Raw genomic sequence first — 16,051 nt, forward strand, 5'->3', positions numbered from 1 at the left:
TCTTCTTGGTGATTATCCACAGGTGCTTTTTGAAAACTTGAGGTGTGTCTTACTATTTAGAGTCAAAAAAATTCACATAAGCATGCAAGATTTCAAAAAATATTCCAAGCCACACTGTAGGATTTGTGTAAAAATAAAATGCCTTTATTACTCCATGGCAATTTTTTAAAATACAATGTGTTGCGACCTCTGGTCTTCATCAGGGCTTTTTTCACTAGTGAGTCACACACCTTCATACAATCACTTTAATGACCTGAAGGAGGGAGGTGTGAGGAAAAACAAAACAAAACGTATTTAAAAAAATACTACTACTACTAATAAAAATAAAATAAATTAAATAAATTTAAAAAAATTTGAAAAATAATAGATAAATAAAATAAAATAGCGGGTTCAGAAAATGAATAGCGGGTTCAGAAATAAAATAAAATAAAAAATAAACAAAACAAAAAAAAAATCACACTTCTAAAGTTAGGTCTCACATGCTCAAATACAATACACTTTAAAATCTTGTTTAATTCATGTTGTCATGCTGACTCATTAACAATTTCACATAACCAAATATCTCCGCCATATCAGCATTTGAATAAATACCTAAAAATATCAATACAGGTACTTTTTAATATTGATACAGTATTGTCAAGTGAAATATCGCAATATATTGCGATATCACTCAAACAACAGAGCAAAATACCCATGTGAATATAGAAATAAGACTTTGAAAAACAAAAATGAATCTCTGCCATATCTACATTTGAATAAATACCTAGAAATACCGATACAGTACTTTTTAATATCGATACAGTATTGCGAAGTGAAATATCACAATATATTGCGATACCGTTATTTTCTTACACCCCTGGTAACTCCAGTGTTGCGTTCGGAGGCTCTTGTCAGCCGCCCAGACGAGGCCTCACACCAGTGACTGTGGGTGTCAAACCCGCCGCTCTGCAGGGAAGACTTGTAGCGAGGCGTCCACAGTGCGCTGCTTTATGTGTGTGAATGCGGTGTGGGCATGCTCTGTCCTCAGTCACATTTCATAACGGCTGGGTTTTAACACGCATTCCCAAGCCAAAGCGTATTGTGTCATTCCGTATCACAGCCGAGCTCTCTGGCTGAAAGAGTTACGAGCTGAAAGGCGACTATCGGAGCTGTCTTTACTACAGCCAAAGTGTTGAGAGGGTCAGCACCAGTGTTCAGAGCCCCCCTCCCTCAGGATGAATTACGGACCCCCCACCACTCAGCGTGCATGCACTCAGCCTCAGCCCCCCCGCCCCCCCCACCCAGGCCTGTACCCCACCACTACCCACCACTACATGACTGAAAACACACAGAAACCCCAGCTGTGTTCGCTGCCAGCCCGTCTGATGAAGGCTGCGATTGCCAATATCCTGGAAGTGCAGTTAAAATATCACAGTTTCAGCCCCCCCGACCCGGCCTGTACCCCACCACCAGTGTTGTGTTAGTTACTTCCAAACTGTAATCCATTAGATTACTTGTTACTGTTATTTAAAAGTAATTCCCTACCTTAGAATATTACAGTCACAGAATTGTAATGTGTTACATGACTGATGACTACTTACTTGAGGGGGGGGCCATGGTTCAGGAGGTAGAGCGGGGGTCTCAAACATGTGTCCCGGGGGCCAAATGCGTCCCACCAAAGGTTCCAATCCGGCCCCTGGGATGAATTTACAAAGTGCAAAAATTCCACAATCCACATTGTGGAACTCATTTTAGTTCAGGTTCCACATACAGACCAATATGATCGACAGTCAAATAATAACAGCAGAAGAACCGACAAAAAAGAATGACTGCAGATTTTCTTCTCAGTTTGATGTGAAAACAATATTACATTATGCCTATAAATAATGACAACTTCAAATTTTTGTCATGTTTTAGTGCAAAAAATAACATTAAATTATGAAAATATTTACATTTACAAACTAACCTGTTACAATAAAATGTGAATAACCTGAACAAATATGAACAACCTGAAATGTCTATAGAAAATTAAGCACAATTTGAACTATTTTCTGCCTGTTCCTCAGTGTTTAGTGTCTTTGTAGATCCGATCCATAATGCGCATGGAGAAATGATAAGTTGAGGCAGAATACTGTTAAAATTGCACTTATTTTTTGTCTGAATAGTTTATAAAAGTAAGTATTTTCATAATTTAGTGGGGGTTTTTTGCACTAAAACAAAGACAAAAATTTGGAGTTGTCATTATTTATAGGTTATTATGCTAGTATTTTACTGGTCCGACCCACTGGAGATCAAATCGGGCTGAATGTGGCCCCTGAAAGAAAATGAGTTTGAGACCCCAGAGGTAGAGCGTGTCGTCCAATAACCGTTCGACTGTTTGGTTCGAATCCCGCTCTGTCCTCGACACACGACACGACATGTTGCAAGACACTTCACCCTCCTTGCCTTCAGTGTTAATTACACTGGTGTATGAATGTTTGGTGGTGGTGGGAGGGGCTGTTTGGCGTGAATCGGCAGCCACGCTTTGGTCAGTCTGTGGTTACAAAGGTAGTTTACCACCACCAGAGTGTGAGTGAATGAATAATGGATCAAAAATGTAAAATAATGGATCGATAATGTAAGGTGGTACCTTGAAAAGTGCCATAGAAATCTAATCCATTATTATTATTAGTTGTTTTACTTGTGAGTTACATACAGACTCTTGACATAGATGGTCCCCCCCCAATACAAGACATAGAAAAGCCTTGGGATGCATACATTTGTGCAGTACATATGGACGATAGCTCTGTAAGTAACTCTACAATCTATGATGTTTGAATCCCAGCAGGAACGTTTACATTTTTTTCAGCATTTCACATGTTCAAACAAGGGGCGGGGCCGAGGACGCCGGTAGATAAATCTGCAATCGATAAAGAATTCTAACTAGTCATAGAAATGTTAGCTTACCTTGTCATCGCTGATCACAGGGATCATGCTAACGAGCTTCTATAAAGCAGGGTTAGGGTTAGTACTGAGCATACGTCCATGTGGACAGTGGACTGTCTTCTGCCGTCTGCACCCATTGGCTGAACACCAACAGGAAATAGAACTTTACAGACGCATTTTTGATTCCTGAAGGTTTCGCAGTCTTGCTCTTTTCTTTTTTTTCATTTGAGCAATTAAATTATGGGCAAAAAAATGTGTTGTAATGCAGGCGCTATTGAACATGTACAAAGTAAAAAATATTACTGACAGTTCTTGGTAGTTTTTATTAGTTTTTGGGGTTTTTTAAATGCTTAGTTTTAATTTAGTTTTAGTTTTTTCGTCTCTTTTCTCTTCTTCTCCGTCTTATTCAAATAAATCCCAGACAGGACTCTGCTGCTTTCTCCCAACTTTAGTCTCCATGTTTCCAGGTAGAGTGGGGACCAGAAGACGACTGGAAACCACAAGTGACGAGAAGTGATGGACAGTTAAATATTATGTGGTGCCTCCAGCTAAAATTGCTAGAGTGAAATTAATCGATTTCATATCAATCCGACATTGACAAAAACGAAAACGAAGGGAATTTTATCCATAATTTTTATACATTTTAGTTAGTTTTGTATGTACACAATACAGTTTCAGTTAGTTATCATTTTGTTTTGTTTTTTAATTATAGTTTTTATTTATTACAGTTAACGAAAATGTTTTTTCAATTCTAGTTTTCGTCATTTCGTTAACAATAATAACTTCGGCCCAGGTCATCATTCTCGGTTCAACTGGACTGGTTCAGCTCTTTTGAAAACATTTTGTCTCTCATCCAAGAGACTTCTTCTGTTCTAATGATTACAACCGAAGATTGATTGATTAATTTGAACTGAAGAAGTCACAACAATAGTATCACCTCTGTCATCTCCATGTTTGTTATTGCTGACCAAGGTTATTATTGTCAAAGAAAACTAGCGAAATGACAAAAACTAGAATTGTAAAAACATTTTCATTAACCGAAATAAATAACTATAATTTAAAAAAAAAAAGATAACTAACTGAAACTGTATTGTGTGCTTACAAAACTAACCAAAATGTATAAAAATGATGAATAAAATTCCCTTCGTTTTTGTCTTTGTCAATGTCGGATTGATGGGAAATCGATTTATTTCACTCTAGCAATTTTAGCTAGTGGCACCGTACGACACTTCACGATCCGTCACTTGTGGTTTCCAGTCGTCTTCTGGTCCGCACTCTACCTGGAAACATGGAGACTAAAGTTGGGAGAAAGCAGCAGAGTCCTGTCTGGGATTTATTTGAATACGACAGAGAAGAAGAGAAAAGGTATGACAAAACTAAAACTAAACTAAAACTAAGCATTTAGAAAAAAAATAAATAAATAATAAAAACCAGCAAACCTGCTCTAAAAACTAATTAAAACTAACTGAATTAGAGAAAAAAAAAGTCAAAACTAAATAAAACTAAACAATAATGAAAAATCCAAAACGATTATAACTTTGACCTAGGCAAATGAGAACGAACAAAGACATTACGGAAAATTGATTAGCAATGCCTTACACTACTGCATTACAGCAAAAAGTAATCCTTTACTGTAATGCATTACTTTTGTATCGCATCACTCCTACCACTACATGACTGAAAACACACAGAAACCCCAGCTGTGTTCGCTGCCAGCCCGTCTGATGAAGGCTGAGATTGCCAATATCCTGGAAGTGCAGTTAAAATATCACAGCTCTCGGTGCCAGCGTAATGTGCCACCGGAGACTCTTCTGTCGAGGGTAATTTTTGTGCGTTGCCAGTGTGATTTATTTTTTACTGCTTTTCTCATACTGAGGAAATCAGTTACCCAAGTCTTATTGTTGCGTTTTTCACTGCTTTGTCAAATCAAATTAGTGGCTGGAAGTCGGAGGTAAATTGGCTGTTCCTTCTCAAAGATCATTTGAGTTTTAAAGTGCATCATGGGAATATGTGGAGTTTGACTTGGGTGGGGGCCATGCATCACGGGCATCAGCCAAATGGGTACCGGGGCGGTGTGAAGGAATTACCACGGGTTTTGCAACCTTAAGTTGGCAACGCTGGCAGCTCTTTCTCTCCATCTGTGTTTCCCTTCCGTTCAAACTCTCTGGTCCTCGCTCTAATTCTGTGTTTGTGGGTATTTCCATTGCACAGTCTAACCAACAAAAAGACCAGTTGCTTTTGGCCTTTGAGCTTTGCCGAGGGACATTTAATCATCACAGCTTTACTAACCGCACCTTCGGATTTGCCAGACAATACAATGGACCCACCAAACCAAGCCCTGCTCCCAGGACATTACAACCAGACACTGCACTGAACTGTTTTTTTTTTTCTTCCTCAAAACACTTCATAATTTCACACACTCTGGTGTTTGTGGAATAACTGTCTGAGCTTGACCACTGTCTGAAGCCTGAGCAGCTGAACAGATACCACAGCAGATCGGAATATGTAGGGATGCACCGATTTCGATACAAGTATCGGCATCGGCGCCGATATTCAGTGTGTGTACTTGTACTCGTAAAAGTAATCCGATACAACTGCACCGATACTACTTATGACTGTGTGACATTCACAGTTAGTGCAGCAGGTACACAGCGGTGGAATAATATGTGGGGAGTGTGAAGAGTGTGGAGATTTTTCAAAATAAATGACGGTGATAAAAGTAACGCTGATTGCAAGTAACGTTAAAGACACAGACAGATACGGACGCAGCGTTCTGTCCGTCCTCTGCGTACATTCCATCCGTTTTCCAGGTGTTTGGTGGATTCGTACCCAAACGGAGAATACCAGCGGAACCGTGGAGGCAGAGGATCTGTTCAAAGAGCAACTGTGTGAGTTAGAGAAAAACTACTGACACATTTAAGACAACTACCCAGGGCTGGGCCGGTTTCCATCCTACTTATAATACTATCGAGGTACGGAGCGGTGCGGACATGAAAACCAAACCTATCGCTTATTTCTCTTTTCTCTACCTGCTAAAGCAAAGCTTTTAAACCTTACCAGTGAAAACGCTGCAACATTAGTATCACATTAGTGTTACCTCTGTCGTCTCCATGTTTGTTATTACTGACCAAGGTTATTATCGTTGACGAAAACTAACGAAATGACGAAAACCAGAATTGAAAAAACATTTTGTAAACTGAAACACATAAAAACTATAATTAAAAGAAAAACAATAACTAACTGAAACTGTGTTGAGTGCTTACAAAACAAACTAAAATGTATAAAAAATTATCAAAATCAATTTATTTTGCTCTAGCAATTTTAGCTAGCGGCACCATACGACACTTCACGGCCCGTCACTTGTGGTTTACAGTGGTCTTCTGGTCCCCACTCTACCTCGAAACATGGAGACTAAAGTGACTAAATGCTTAGTTTTAGTTTAGTTTCAGTTTCTGTATATCTTTTCTCTTCTTCTCCATTGTATTCAAATAAATCCCAGACAGGACTCTGCTGCTTTCTCCCAACTTTAGTCTCCATGTTTCCAGGTAGAGTGGGGACCAGAGGACGACTGGAAACCACAAGTAATGACAAGTGACGGACTGTGAAGTGTCGTATGGTGCCGCTAGCTAAAATTGCTAGAGCAAAATAAATTGATTTCCTATCAATCCGACATTGACAAAAACGAAAACAAAGGGAATTTTATCCATAATTTTTATACGTTTTAGTTAGTTTTGTAAAAACAAAATACACTTTCAGTTAGTTATCTTTTTTTCTTTTAATTATAGTTTTTATTTATTTCAGTTAACGAAAATGTTCTTACAATTCTAGTTTTTGTCATTTCATTAGTTTTCGTTAACAATACTAACCTTGCTCGGTATCGGCAAGTACTCAAATGTAAGTACTCGTACTTGTGCTCGGTCTGGAAAAAGTGGTATGGGTACATCCCTAGTAGTATGTGTAGATTTTCCACAGGGTGAAGACTTCCCACCGCTGTCATCCTTTATCAGATGCTGACTGACAGGAACACCACCTCTGCTTCACCCAGGTGCGTAGGTGCACCCGTGTGGAAAAAACAGCACGGAGTGAAGCCGGGAAGAACATGGCAGCTTCGGCCTCTGCCATGAACTTCTGCCATCTGCAGCTCCACATGACATGGCTGGGTGGCAGCGAGCAAAGCTTCCATGTCAGCCAAACCCGGAGCCTAGAGAGTAGGTCAGAGCTGCTCGACTCGACTCAGCTTTGGAGGCAAAGGATGGAAAAACAGGGCTTGTTTTCCCCCTTCGCTCTGCCAGGCCTTTTTTACGACATGGACACTCCTGCTGCGCAACATTGAGGCTGGTTTAATTTTCTGGAGTAGGCTGAAACTCTGGTGGTGCACCGACGAGTGGTCTGACAACCCACCTCTCGCTCCGATAACATGAAAAGACCCCATCCCCAGACCAGAAATGATTTAGCACCCTTTCTTCACACGGGCATTATTCATGTTAAATAAATGGAGTAATTACATGTGGCGCTGTCAGCCCTGCAGAGAAACAAGGTTAAGACTGGATCTGACATGAGGTTTTTGAGCGTCCGTGATAAAATCGGTGGGTTCTGCATCCAGACCACAGTTTGAGGGACCGGGTTCCTGCCAAGCATGCGCCATTAGATCACTCACGATGCTCGGTGTGACTCATCCCTTCAACTTCAAATGCACTTGACATGAAAACCGCATAAAATCAAAATAAAACGTGTGAGAAAAAAAAAAAAAAACTGTAGCTGAGATACGAGGCAGAGCGCTGGATGCCGTGCAGGACTCAAGGACTCAAGCAACTATTTTTTGATGAAAAGTTTTTGCGCTTGCCAGAGGTAGTTTTTCGAACGTAGTGAAATTGGTATATCGCACAAAACTGTATTGTAAAGACCTTTTCATGGGTTTCCTGGTGTGTTCACACAAACCGTGACATGTTTCTGTTAAAACTCTTCTTCTTCTCTTGTAACATCCGTCAGCAACGATAATAACCTTGGTCCAAATACACAAATAAATAAACCACAGACTAAGAAAAGTGGGTTCAGAGAAATACAACACCTTTAAAACTGTATGTAAACACACCTGTGACACTAGGAGAAAGATCAGACATCACATCCCTCAGTAAATGGTAAAAACCTCTTAAATGTCATAAATAGATGTTTTAGTCGCGTGGCTTCAAATACCGAAAACTGAACTCTACTGGTTCTGACCGAGGTTATTATCGTTAACGAAAACTAAAAACTAGAATTAAAGAAAAAAAAAAAAAGATAACTAACTGAAACTATTGTGTGCTTACAAAACTAACTAAAATGTTTAAAAATTATGGATAAAATTCCCTTCATTTTCATTTGTGTCAGTGTCGGATTGATATGAAATCGATTTATTTCCCTTCAAGCAATTTTAGTGGCTGGCACCATATAATATTTAACGGTCCGTCACTTCTTGTCACTTGTCTTTTCCAGTCGTCTTCTGGTCCCCACTCTACCTGGAAACATGGAGACTAAAGCTGGGAGAAAGCAGCAGAGTCTTGTCTGGGATTTATTTGAATACGACGGAGAAGAAGAGAAAAGACATGACAAAACTAAAACTAAACTAAAACTAAGCATTTAGAAAATAATGAAAACTAATCAAAACTAGCAAACCTGCTCGAAAAACTAATTAAAACTAAGTGAATTAGAGGAAAAAAAGTCAAAACTAAATAAAACTAAACTAGAATCAAAAATCCAAAACTATTAGAACCTTGGCAGGACTGAGAACATCCTGTGAAATCATGCGCTTTTTTTTTTTTTTTTTTTTTTCTGAAAGCTTTTTTCCTCCTTCACAGCCAGAACCAGGAGAGAGATAATGATGATAATACGTTTAAGTCCCGGGAACACCAGGCCTTCAATGGGATCTGATGACCTCATTATTTCTCATTAGTCTCCCTGAGGCACCTAGATGAAGACTTTAAAGGTGGTCCAGAGGTTAATCCTGCAGGGGGAATGAACCCACTCCCCTGTTCTGGAGCTGCTGGACTGGCTGCCGGGGCTGCCAACTTGGCCGACTGAGTGTTCGGCGGTCAGTGAGGGAGGTTCTCCGGTGACACAGATAGCCTCGCGGTGTCCCAGATAGCCCTTTCCTGATAGCTAGACAGATGGATACATGTCTGTTGTAGTGATCCCTTCCTACCCGGCCCAATCTCTGGTGACCTTTGACCCTTAAGCTTCGCCTCCCTGCATTTTAACTCCCATGGAGCCACAACGATGTGCCATCCACCTCATCCATCTTACACAGTGACATTATTACTTATCTCCTATTTACAAAACACAACTTCCATCGACCGACAACCTACACTTCTGTGAAACTGGGTTTATTTTAGTATCTGACACTTTTCCATCTTTTTAGACCCAATAATAAAAGGTAAATGTAGACATATTTCCCCCCAGGATGGACCTAATGATGACCTCAGATAAATGCAAAAAAAATTATACTCCTGCTCTGATCTATCCCATAAAAAAAGAATTTTTTAATAAAATATTGGACCAAAAATGGGACATTAAATGTGAAAGATATGTAAACATGTGTGTAAATGCTCTTCTATAGACTCTAAATAAAGACACTGTGTTAAATGTGTTGATCCTAGTGGTTTTTCTAATCCACACGTGGGTTTTTCATCAATCTCAGTCTCATTCCAGGTTTGGTGTGGAACCCATCGTGTCCACTTGAGTTACATGCAGAACCTGAACATTTAAACACTAATAAATCGCAAATGACCTTGCACATTATTTTTGTGAAATACTTTGCCTTGAATATTTACTTGGATTCCACAAATGTACCCGTGAGAGAATAAAAAGATAGTTTAAAAAAATAGTAGCGTGTAATTTTCGTGTCCTTTTGACCACGTTACATGCAGATTTTTTTTTAGTAAATATATGTAAAATAATTTTTAAAAACATGTTTTATCTGAAAAATAGTTTCTCTTTTATCTCAGTAAGTATTTCTTTTTAAAATAGGCTCAAAGTGCTTCCAAACTTGCTTCATAACATTAGTTTGAATCTTTAGCCCCTCTGTCCTGTTTTTAGGACCAGTTTCAGAGAAGCACCCACATAAGAAATTCCAACCAAAAGCAGTGTTTTAATAAAAAAAACAAAAAAACCTCGCTGTCAGATGCTACCGCTGCAGCGTTCCTCGCATCTTCGTTTCTCGTATTTATTGTCAGTACTCGAGGATTGCACAACAAACCAGTGGAGTGAGTACTGCCAGATGTTCTCGTTCCCTGTCTTGGTCTTTTATTTTTTTGTTTGGGAGCTAAAAGTCTTGCAGGTGATGACAGGCCTGGGAAGCGTGAAGGCTAAAACACAGCTTTGTGCTTTCCAATTAGCCTAGTGATTTATTAGCCCTGCTGCCTGTATGGGACTCAACATATCGAATCCAAACCTCATTCAGTTTGACTCTGAGGAAAAGAGGAAACGGCACAGAAAAATAGATCCTTACCTTGTCCTCAGCTCGGTCCACATCAAAGTTCAGGGTTCGTGCACATTTTTCAAAGTCAAATCCAAGCACTTTTAAGGGTTATTTTCATCTTATCACTCAGGTAAAATACATACGTACAGGAATACATATACTGTTGTCACTTTTTATCACAATGATGTACATTGCATTAAACTATAAACATGTAAAATTATGTTTCATAAGAGAAAAAAGTGTAGGAATTAAAGGAAAGCACAGTTTGAACCAAAAAAAGGGAAGCCACTTATTGGTGTTTTCAGACACACTCGCACTGAAACAAAGATTAAGATAAAAACGTACCTGGAGTCGACCTGAGAACACCTGGAAATGTACATTTTGGACATAAAGTTTTATTTTTCAAAATGTATGACCTCTGTATAAGTAGCTTTGGCTGGAGTTAATAGTAAAATAAATAAATAAATACATAAGTACATAAATACATAAATCACAGATTTAGAATTCCCAACACTTTCAAACACTTAAACAATAATTCAAGTACTTTCAAGCTCTTAAACTACAATTCAAGTACTTAAACTACAATTCAAGCACTTTCAAACACTTACACTAGAATTCAAGCACTTAAACTAGAATTTAAGCACTTAAACTAAAATTCAGGTACTTTCAAGCACTTAAACTAGAATTCAAGCACTTTCAAACACTGACACTAGAATTCAAGTACTTTCAAGCACGTCAAGTAAAAGTCAAGCACTTAAACTACAATTCAAGTACTTTCAAGCACTTAAACTACAATTCAAGCACTTAAACTAGAATTCAAGCACTTAAACTAAAATTCAAGTACTTTCAAGCACTTAAACTACAATTCAAGCATTTAAACTAGAATTCAAACACTTAAACTGAAATTCCAGCCTTGAAACCCAACACTGAAATTCAAGCCCTTTCAAGCCCCCGTACCAGCCCTGACAGTTGGGTCTGACCTGTGGAACTCCACATAAATCCTGTCAGATCAGAGGTGTATTAGCATAAATGTATGAGTGAAAGCAGGAGGTGATTAGTGCGTCTAATGGTGAAGAATGTGCAGAACAGCGTCTTTACGCAGCAGCTCGTATCTGCAGCCATATCTGATTGGTATGTGTGTGTGTTTGTGCGTGTGTGTGTGTGTGTGTGTGTGTGTGTGTGTGTGTCCACAGTTTGTTTAGACTGGAAAGCGTGAGACCAGAGTGAGTGGGCAGAGGCCATACTTTAGGGTTCAAAGTAAAGCGGGGAGGGACCCCCAGCTCGTTTTGGAGGAATGTCGAGGAGGAGGCCTGATGGTTAGCTGGAGATGGTGTAATTAAGGGGTGTGATTGTGAGAACCTTCCCTTCCCCGGGCCCAGCGAGGGTCACAGATAAAAGAGCAGCCATCGGCCTCCGTCGTACTCACATGTGGAAAATCACAGCCGCGTACATTAACGCCGACGAACGCTAATGCACAGTTGCGTCCCTGTCGGAGACACAATCAGAGGCCTGGAGGACACCATACCTGGAGGCCCCCTGCGGGCACCGAGGGGAGGGGAGGGGGTGTCCCTGACGCTCGAAGCTGATTGGCCAGTAGGGTCACCACGCTGCTGCCGAGGAGTGTCATAAATTAGACAGCTGTGGGAGGCTCCTTCTAATCATGTGGGCCTGTGCGTCGCCCCGTTGGTGTGGTCGGTGTAATTTGGCGCTGCCTGACGTGCTATTTGCAGAGTCAGAGCTTGATGACACATCGCTGAGCCTTTCTTTGTGAGCGCCGTTGTGTGTTGAGCGCAGCGGCAGGGTGTGGCGTGGGAGGATACAGTAAGTGTGCCGCGGTGTTTACAGACTAAATGCGACACCATTTGTTTGGTGAGGCAACGCAAAATATTGTCACCCCCCCACACACCGCCACCACCACCGCCTGACCCTTCATAACCCTTCATAACCCCGCTTCCCCCTCTCATTTCACAGCCAAAACCTTTCGTTCACACTATAACCCATTAAGACCCAGAGCCACTTTAGTGGAAGTTCCCATATGAATTTTCTCTCTATGTAACCTTTTTCAGTGATTTATCAGCACTTATATTATCCTCTATATTTTGCATTTTTCATTGTAAACACAGTATTTTCCCCCGTACTTAATTTACTTATCATGTAGATCAGGGGTCTGCAACCTTTATTATCAGTCAGAGCCATTTTGCCCCCTCTTTCACCAAAAAAAAAATTGTCTGGAGTCGCAAAAAATAACAGCTTATAAACTTTTAAAAGTTTTAATCTTTTTTTACATTTTATCTGTTACAACCACTGAATACAACAAACAGAAGTGCAGTGTGGAATGGATTCTGGAGTATGATTACTCAAAGTACACAGTAAAAGTAGTTCATAGTATTTGTGCTAATAGTATATGAAGTACTAATACCAAAAATACCGAATTCATGAGGTACTTATTGGAAAAAATAATTCATCATTGAATTTAGTCTTAAAGCCTGTTTCAGATGAAAAAACAAACACTTTGTAGCTTGGAAGGGAATCTGTTGTAGGATTACCCCAAAAGTACATAGTACTCACACTCATACAGTCGCTCTATGAAAAGTATTGCTATTTATGGAAAGAGGCCTTTTTCATGCTTTATAACCTGATACCAGTCGTTTTTTTTCTATGCACAAAATGAAGGGAGTTACGGTCAAAAATGGAGTATCTTGAAAATCATGACCTTGAGTTTGACCTTTCAAGGTCATCGAAGGTTAACAAAATTGGTACCAAATGAAAGGTCATATCTGACTTCCTATAGGTCGATAATACAAAGTTTGTTGGTATCTGTTTTAGTTTTCTTAGATAAAAGCTGTTTTCTGAATATGCAAATGAGGCGCTTGACTCCAACTTTGCCCGATAGCTCAGCTGTACTTTAGCTGACTATTGACAAAAACTAACCAGGTGGACTACAGACCATGGCAAATCATTTGTTCATGGTTTGATATCAATAATGTTTGAAATGTGACCGCTACAGTGTATACAGACAGACAGACAGACAGACATGAACTGACCAATATGCTAACCCTCTGGTAAACAACAACCATCTACAACTTCTGTTGTTGATCCAACTCCATGGGGTTTACTGGTGAATCAATGCTTATCAATACTTGTTATTGCTCATTTTCTCTTTTTTTCTTCAATTTTGTTCAGTTTGTGGCTTATTTTGTTAAAGTTACTTATTATTTTGTTGATTAATTTTGAATTTTTGTTCATTTTAAGAAATTACTTTGCCTCATTTTCTTCATTTTGTTGCTCATTTTATATATTTATTTATTTATTTATTTTAACTTTTAGTAAGTTTTTGCTTACTTTTTCCACATTATTTATTTTCTGGGTTGTTTTTAATTCATTTTTGTTGATTTTCTCCACTGTCATTGATCCAACTCCATGGCTTTTATTGGTGAATCAATGTTGTAGAAGATGACAGTGTTTCCACGGTAACTATGGAGCCTCTGAACATCCAAATGGGTCATATCTGATGACCATGAAAAGATGAAGAACTGTATTTTACGCCAATTATTTCAACTTAATGTCATGAAATCACATAAAAATGCATGCCACTTTTGATTAGCGTTAATTGGCATGCTATCTGTTCATATTATACATTTTCCGTGTGTATATTCACACTGTGTCAAATACCAGGCACTGAGGTTTAGGGTTATGTGAACTGGAGATCTTAGCATAAATTGACACGCGATCAAGTGGCGTTGAATAACACGTGAAAGAACAACAATGCGTACGTATAGCACGCCAAATGCCATAAGAACTGGTATGACATGTAATGTGATTTCCTGAGATCAGTCTAAATTATTTGTTTTAAACAGGTTTTAAACAGTTCAGATCAGTAGATGCTTTGGTCACAGTTTGGGTCTTGAAGGGTTAATAAAAACCTGCCTTCTCATAGTTTACAGTCATAGAAACAGGCTCGGACCGGATCGGTATGGAGTGTTTAGACGGCTCATGGACGGCACTGTTCCGAACCCTGATTGGACGGGTTGTTCCCGTTGCACCGCACCATTAGTTGAAAACATGTGCCCTTGTGTGTTTGCATCCAGACTGTTGGATGTAAGTGTCATCTGTTGAAAGAGGTCGTCATGACAAAGTTCCTCACTCGTCTCATTTATGCCCTGAAAAATACGAGCGGTATTGACTAAAAACTGTGTCAGGTAAAAACAAGTTCAGTGAAATCCACTTGAGCCCCAGAAAGAGCCGGGCACTGGCAGCTCCGGTTCCTTTTTTGTGGCAGAGACAGTATAATCCTTTCAAGAACCCCCTTTCCACAAACCTCTTAGCTTTCGATCAACTCCAGATGAGAAGTTTGCTCAGACCCTGATGACTCTTGTCTTTTTCCTCTTTCTCCCTCCAGGGTGCAGGATAGAGAACTGCGAGTCCTGCTTCAGTAAAGACTTCTGCACCAAGTGTAAATCTGGGTTTTACCTACACAAAGGGCGCTGCTTCGAGAAGTGCCCAGAGGGTTTCGCCCCGCTGGACGACACCATGGAGTGTGGAGGTACGGAACACTGTTGACAGGTTTGAAAACAGGGGTTCTCAACTGGTGGGTTGCAATCCCCTTTTCAGTGGGTCGCAGGCCTTTGCCTTGTGGAAAAAATAATGTTAAGAAACCCTAGTTGTACTTTATTAATTGAACTGATTTAGCATAAAAACACCAAATGTGTTAAAAATGGCTGTTACTGAAATGTTCTGATTGTGATGTCATCTTTAGGATTAATGCTTGAATAAGTGACTGAATGCACTTTTAATTTTAACCCTATAATGCCAAACATACCATATTTGATACATGAGTTTTGAAGCCCTCTACGTGATCAGTGTGATATTTTTCTTTAACATGATATCATGAATTGCGTACAGATAATATGCCACTTTTAATTGGCGTGTTATCTGTACGCTTTATGAGCTTTCAGCGTGTATATTTACGCTGTGTAAAATAGCACGCAATTAGTGGTTAGGGTTAGCGATTAGCGCGATTAGTTTTAGGGTTGGCGATTAGTGCGATTAGGTTTAGGGTTAGGTTTAGGGTTAGCAATTAGTGCGATTACTGATTAGCGTGATTAGGTTTAGTGTTAGGGTTAGCGATTAGTGCAATTAGCAGCTAGTGCGATTAGCGGTTAATGTTAGCGATTAGTGCAATTAGCGACTAGCGCATTGATACGCCATCAAATGGCGTTAAATAACACATGAAAGGATGAAAATGCATACGTATAGCACGCCAAATGCAATAAACTGGCGTCACATATAACACAATTTCATTGGAACAGTCTGTTTTTCTTCTTGTAAAACCTGATGTATACAATTATATACATGCAATTCACAGATAATCCATTAGGGGGAGGAATTTATTCACCAGAGGCCTTTCCAGTGACACTATAAGACTGTCATTAATGAGGAAGGAGGAAGACTTTTGACAGTTTAGAAAAGGAATTAACAATTTGTTAGACATGTTTGTGTTATATTATGTTTTTGTTTGTTCAAAAATAATAATATTTGAGCATTGAGACCTGATGTATCAAATATGATACAAAATTGAAACGCATACATGGAAATTGATATTTGTTCAGAAGGACCAATAAAGGCTCCAGTTTCAAAGAACTGGAATTTTTTGTCAATGATTCAATGGTTCAGACTTTACAGGGTTAACTAAGT

At 39.4% G+C, this 16,051-nt stretch overlaps 1 protein-coding gene across 1 annotated transcript in view; it reads left to right on the top strand.

The window, feature by feature from the left end:
* Positions 1 to 16,051, top strand: part of rspo2 (R-spondin 2) — a 155,436-nt gene that overhangs the window by 74,625 nt on the left and 64,760 nt on the right. The window contains exon 3 of the mRNA XM_030158927.1: positions 14,757 to 14,900. Coding sequence (XP_030014787.1) covers positions 14,757 to 14,900 — 144 coding nt within the window. The remainder of the gene's footprint in view (positions 1 to 14,756; positions 14,901 to 16,051) is intronic.

The sequence above is a fragment of the Sphaeramia orbicularis genome, chromosome 16 (assembly GCF_902148855.1).
Source record: "Sphaeramia orbicularis chromosome 16, fSphaOr1.1, whole genome shotgun sequence".
Lineage (NCBI taxonomy): Eukaryota > Metazoa > Chordata > Actinopteri > Kurtiformes > Apogonidae > Sphaeramia > Sphaeramia orbicularis.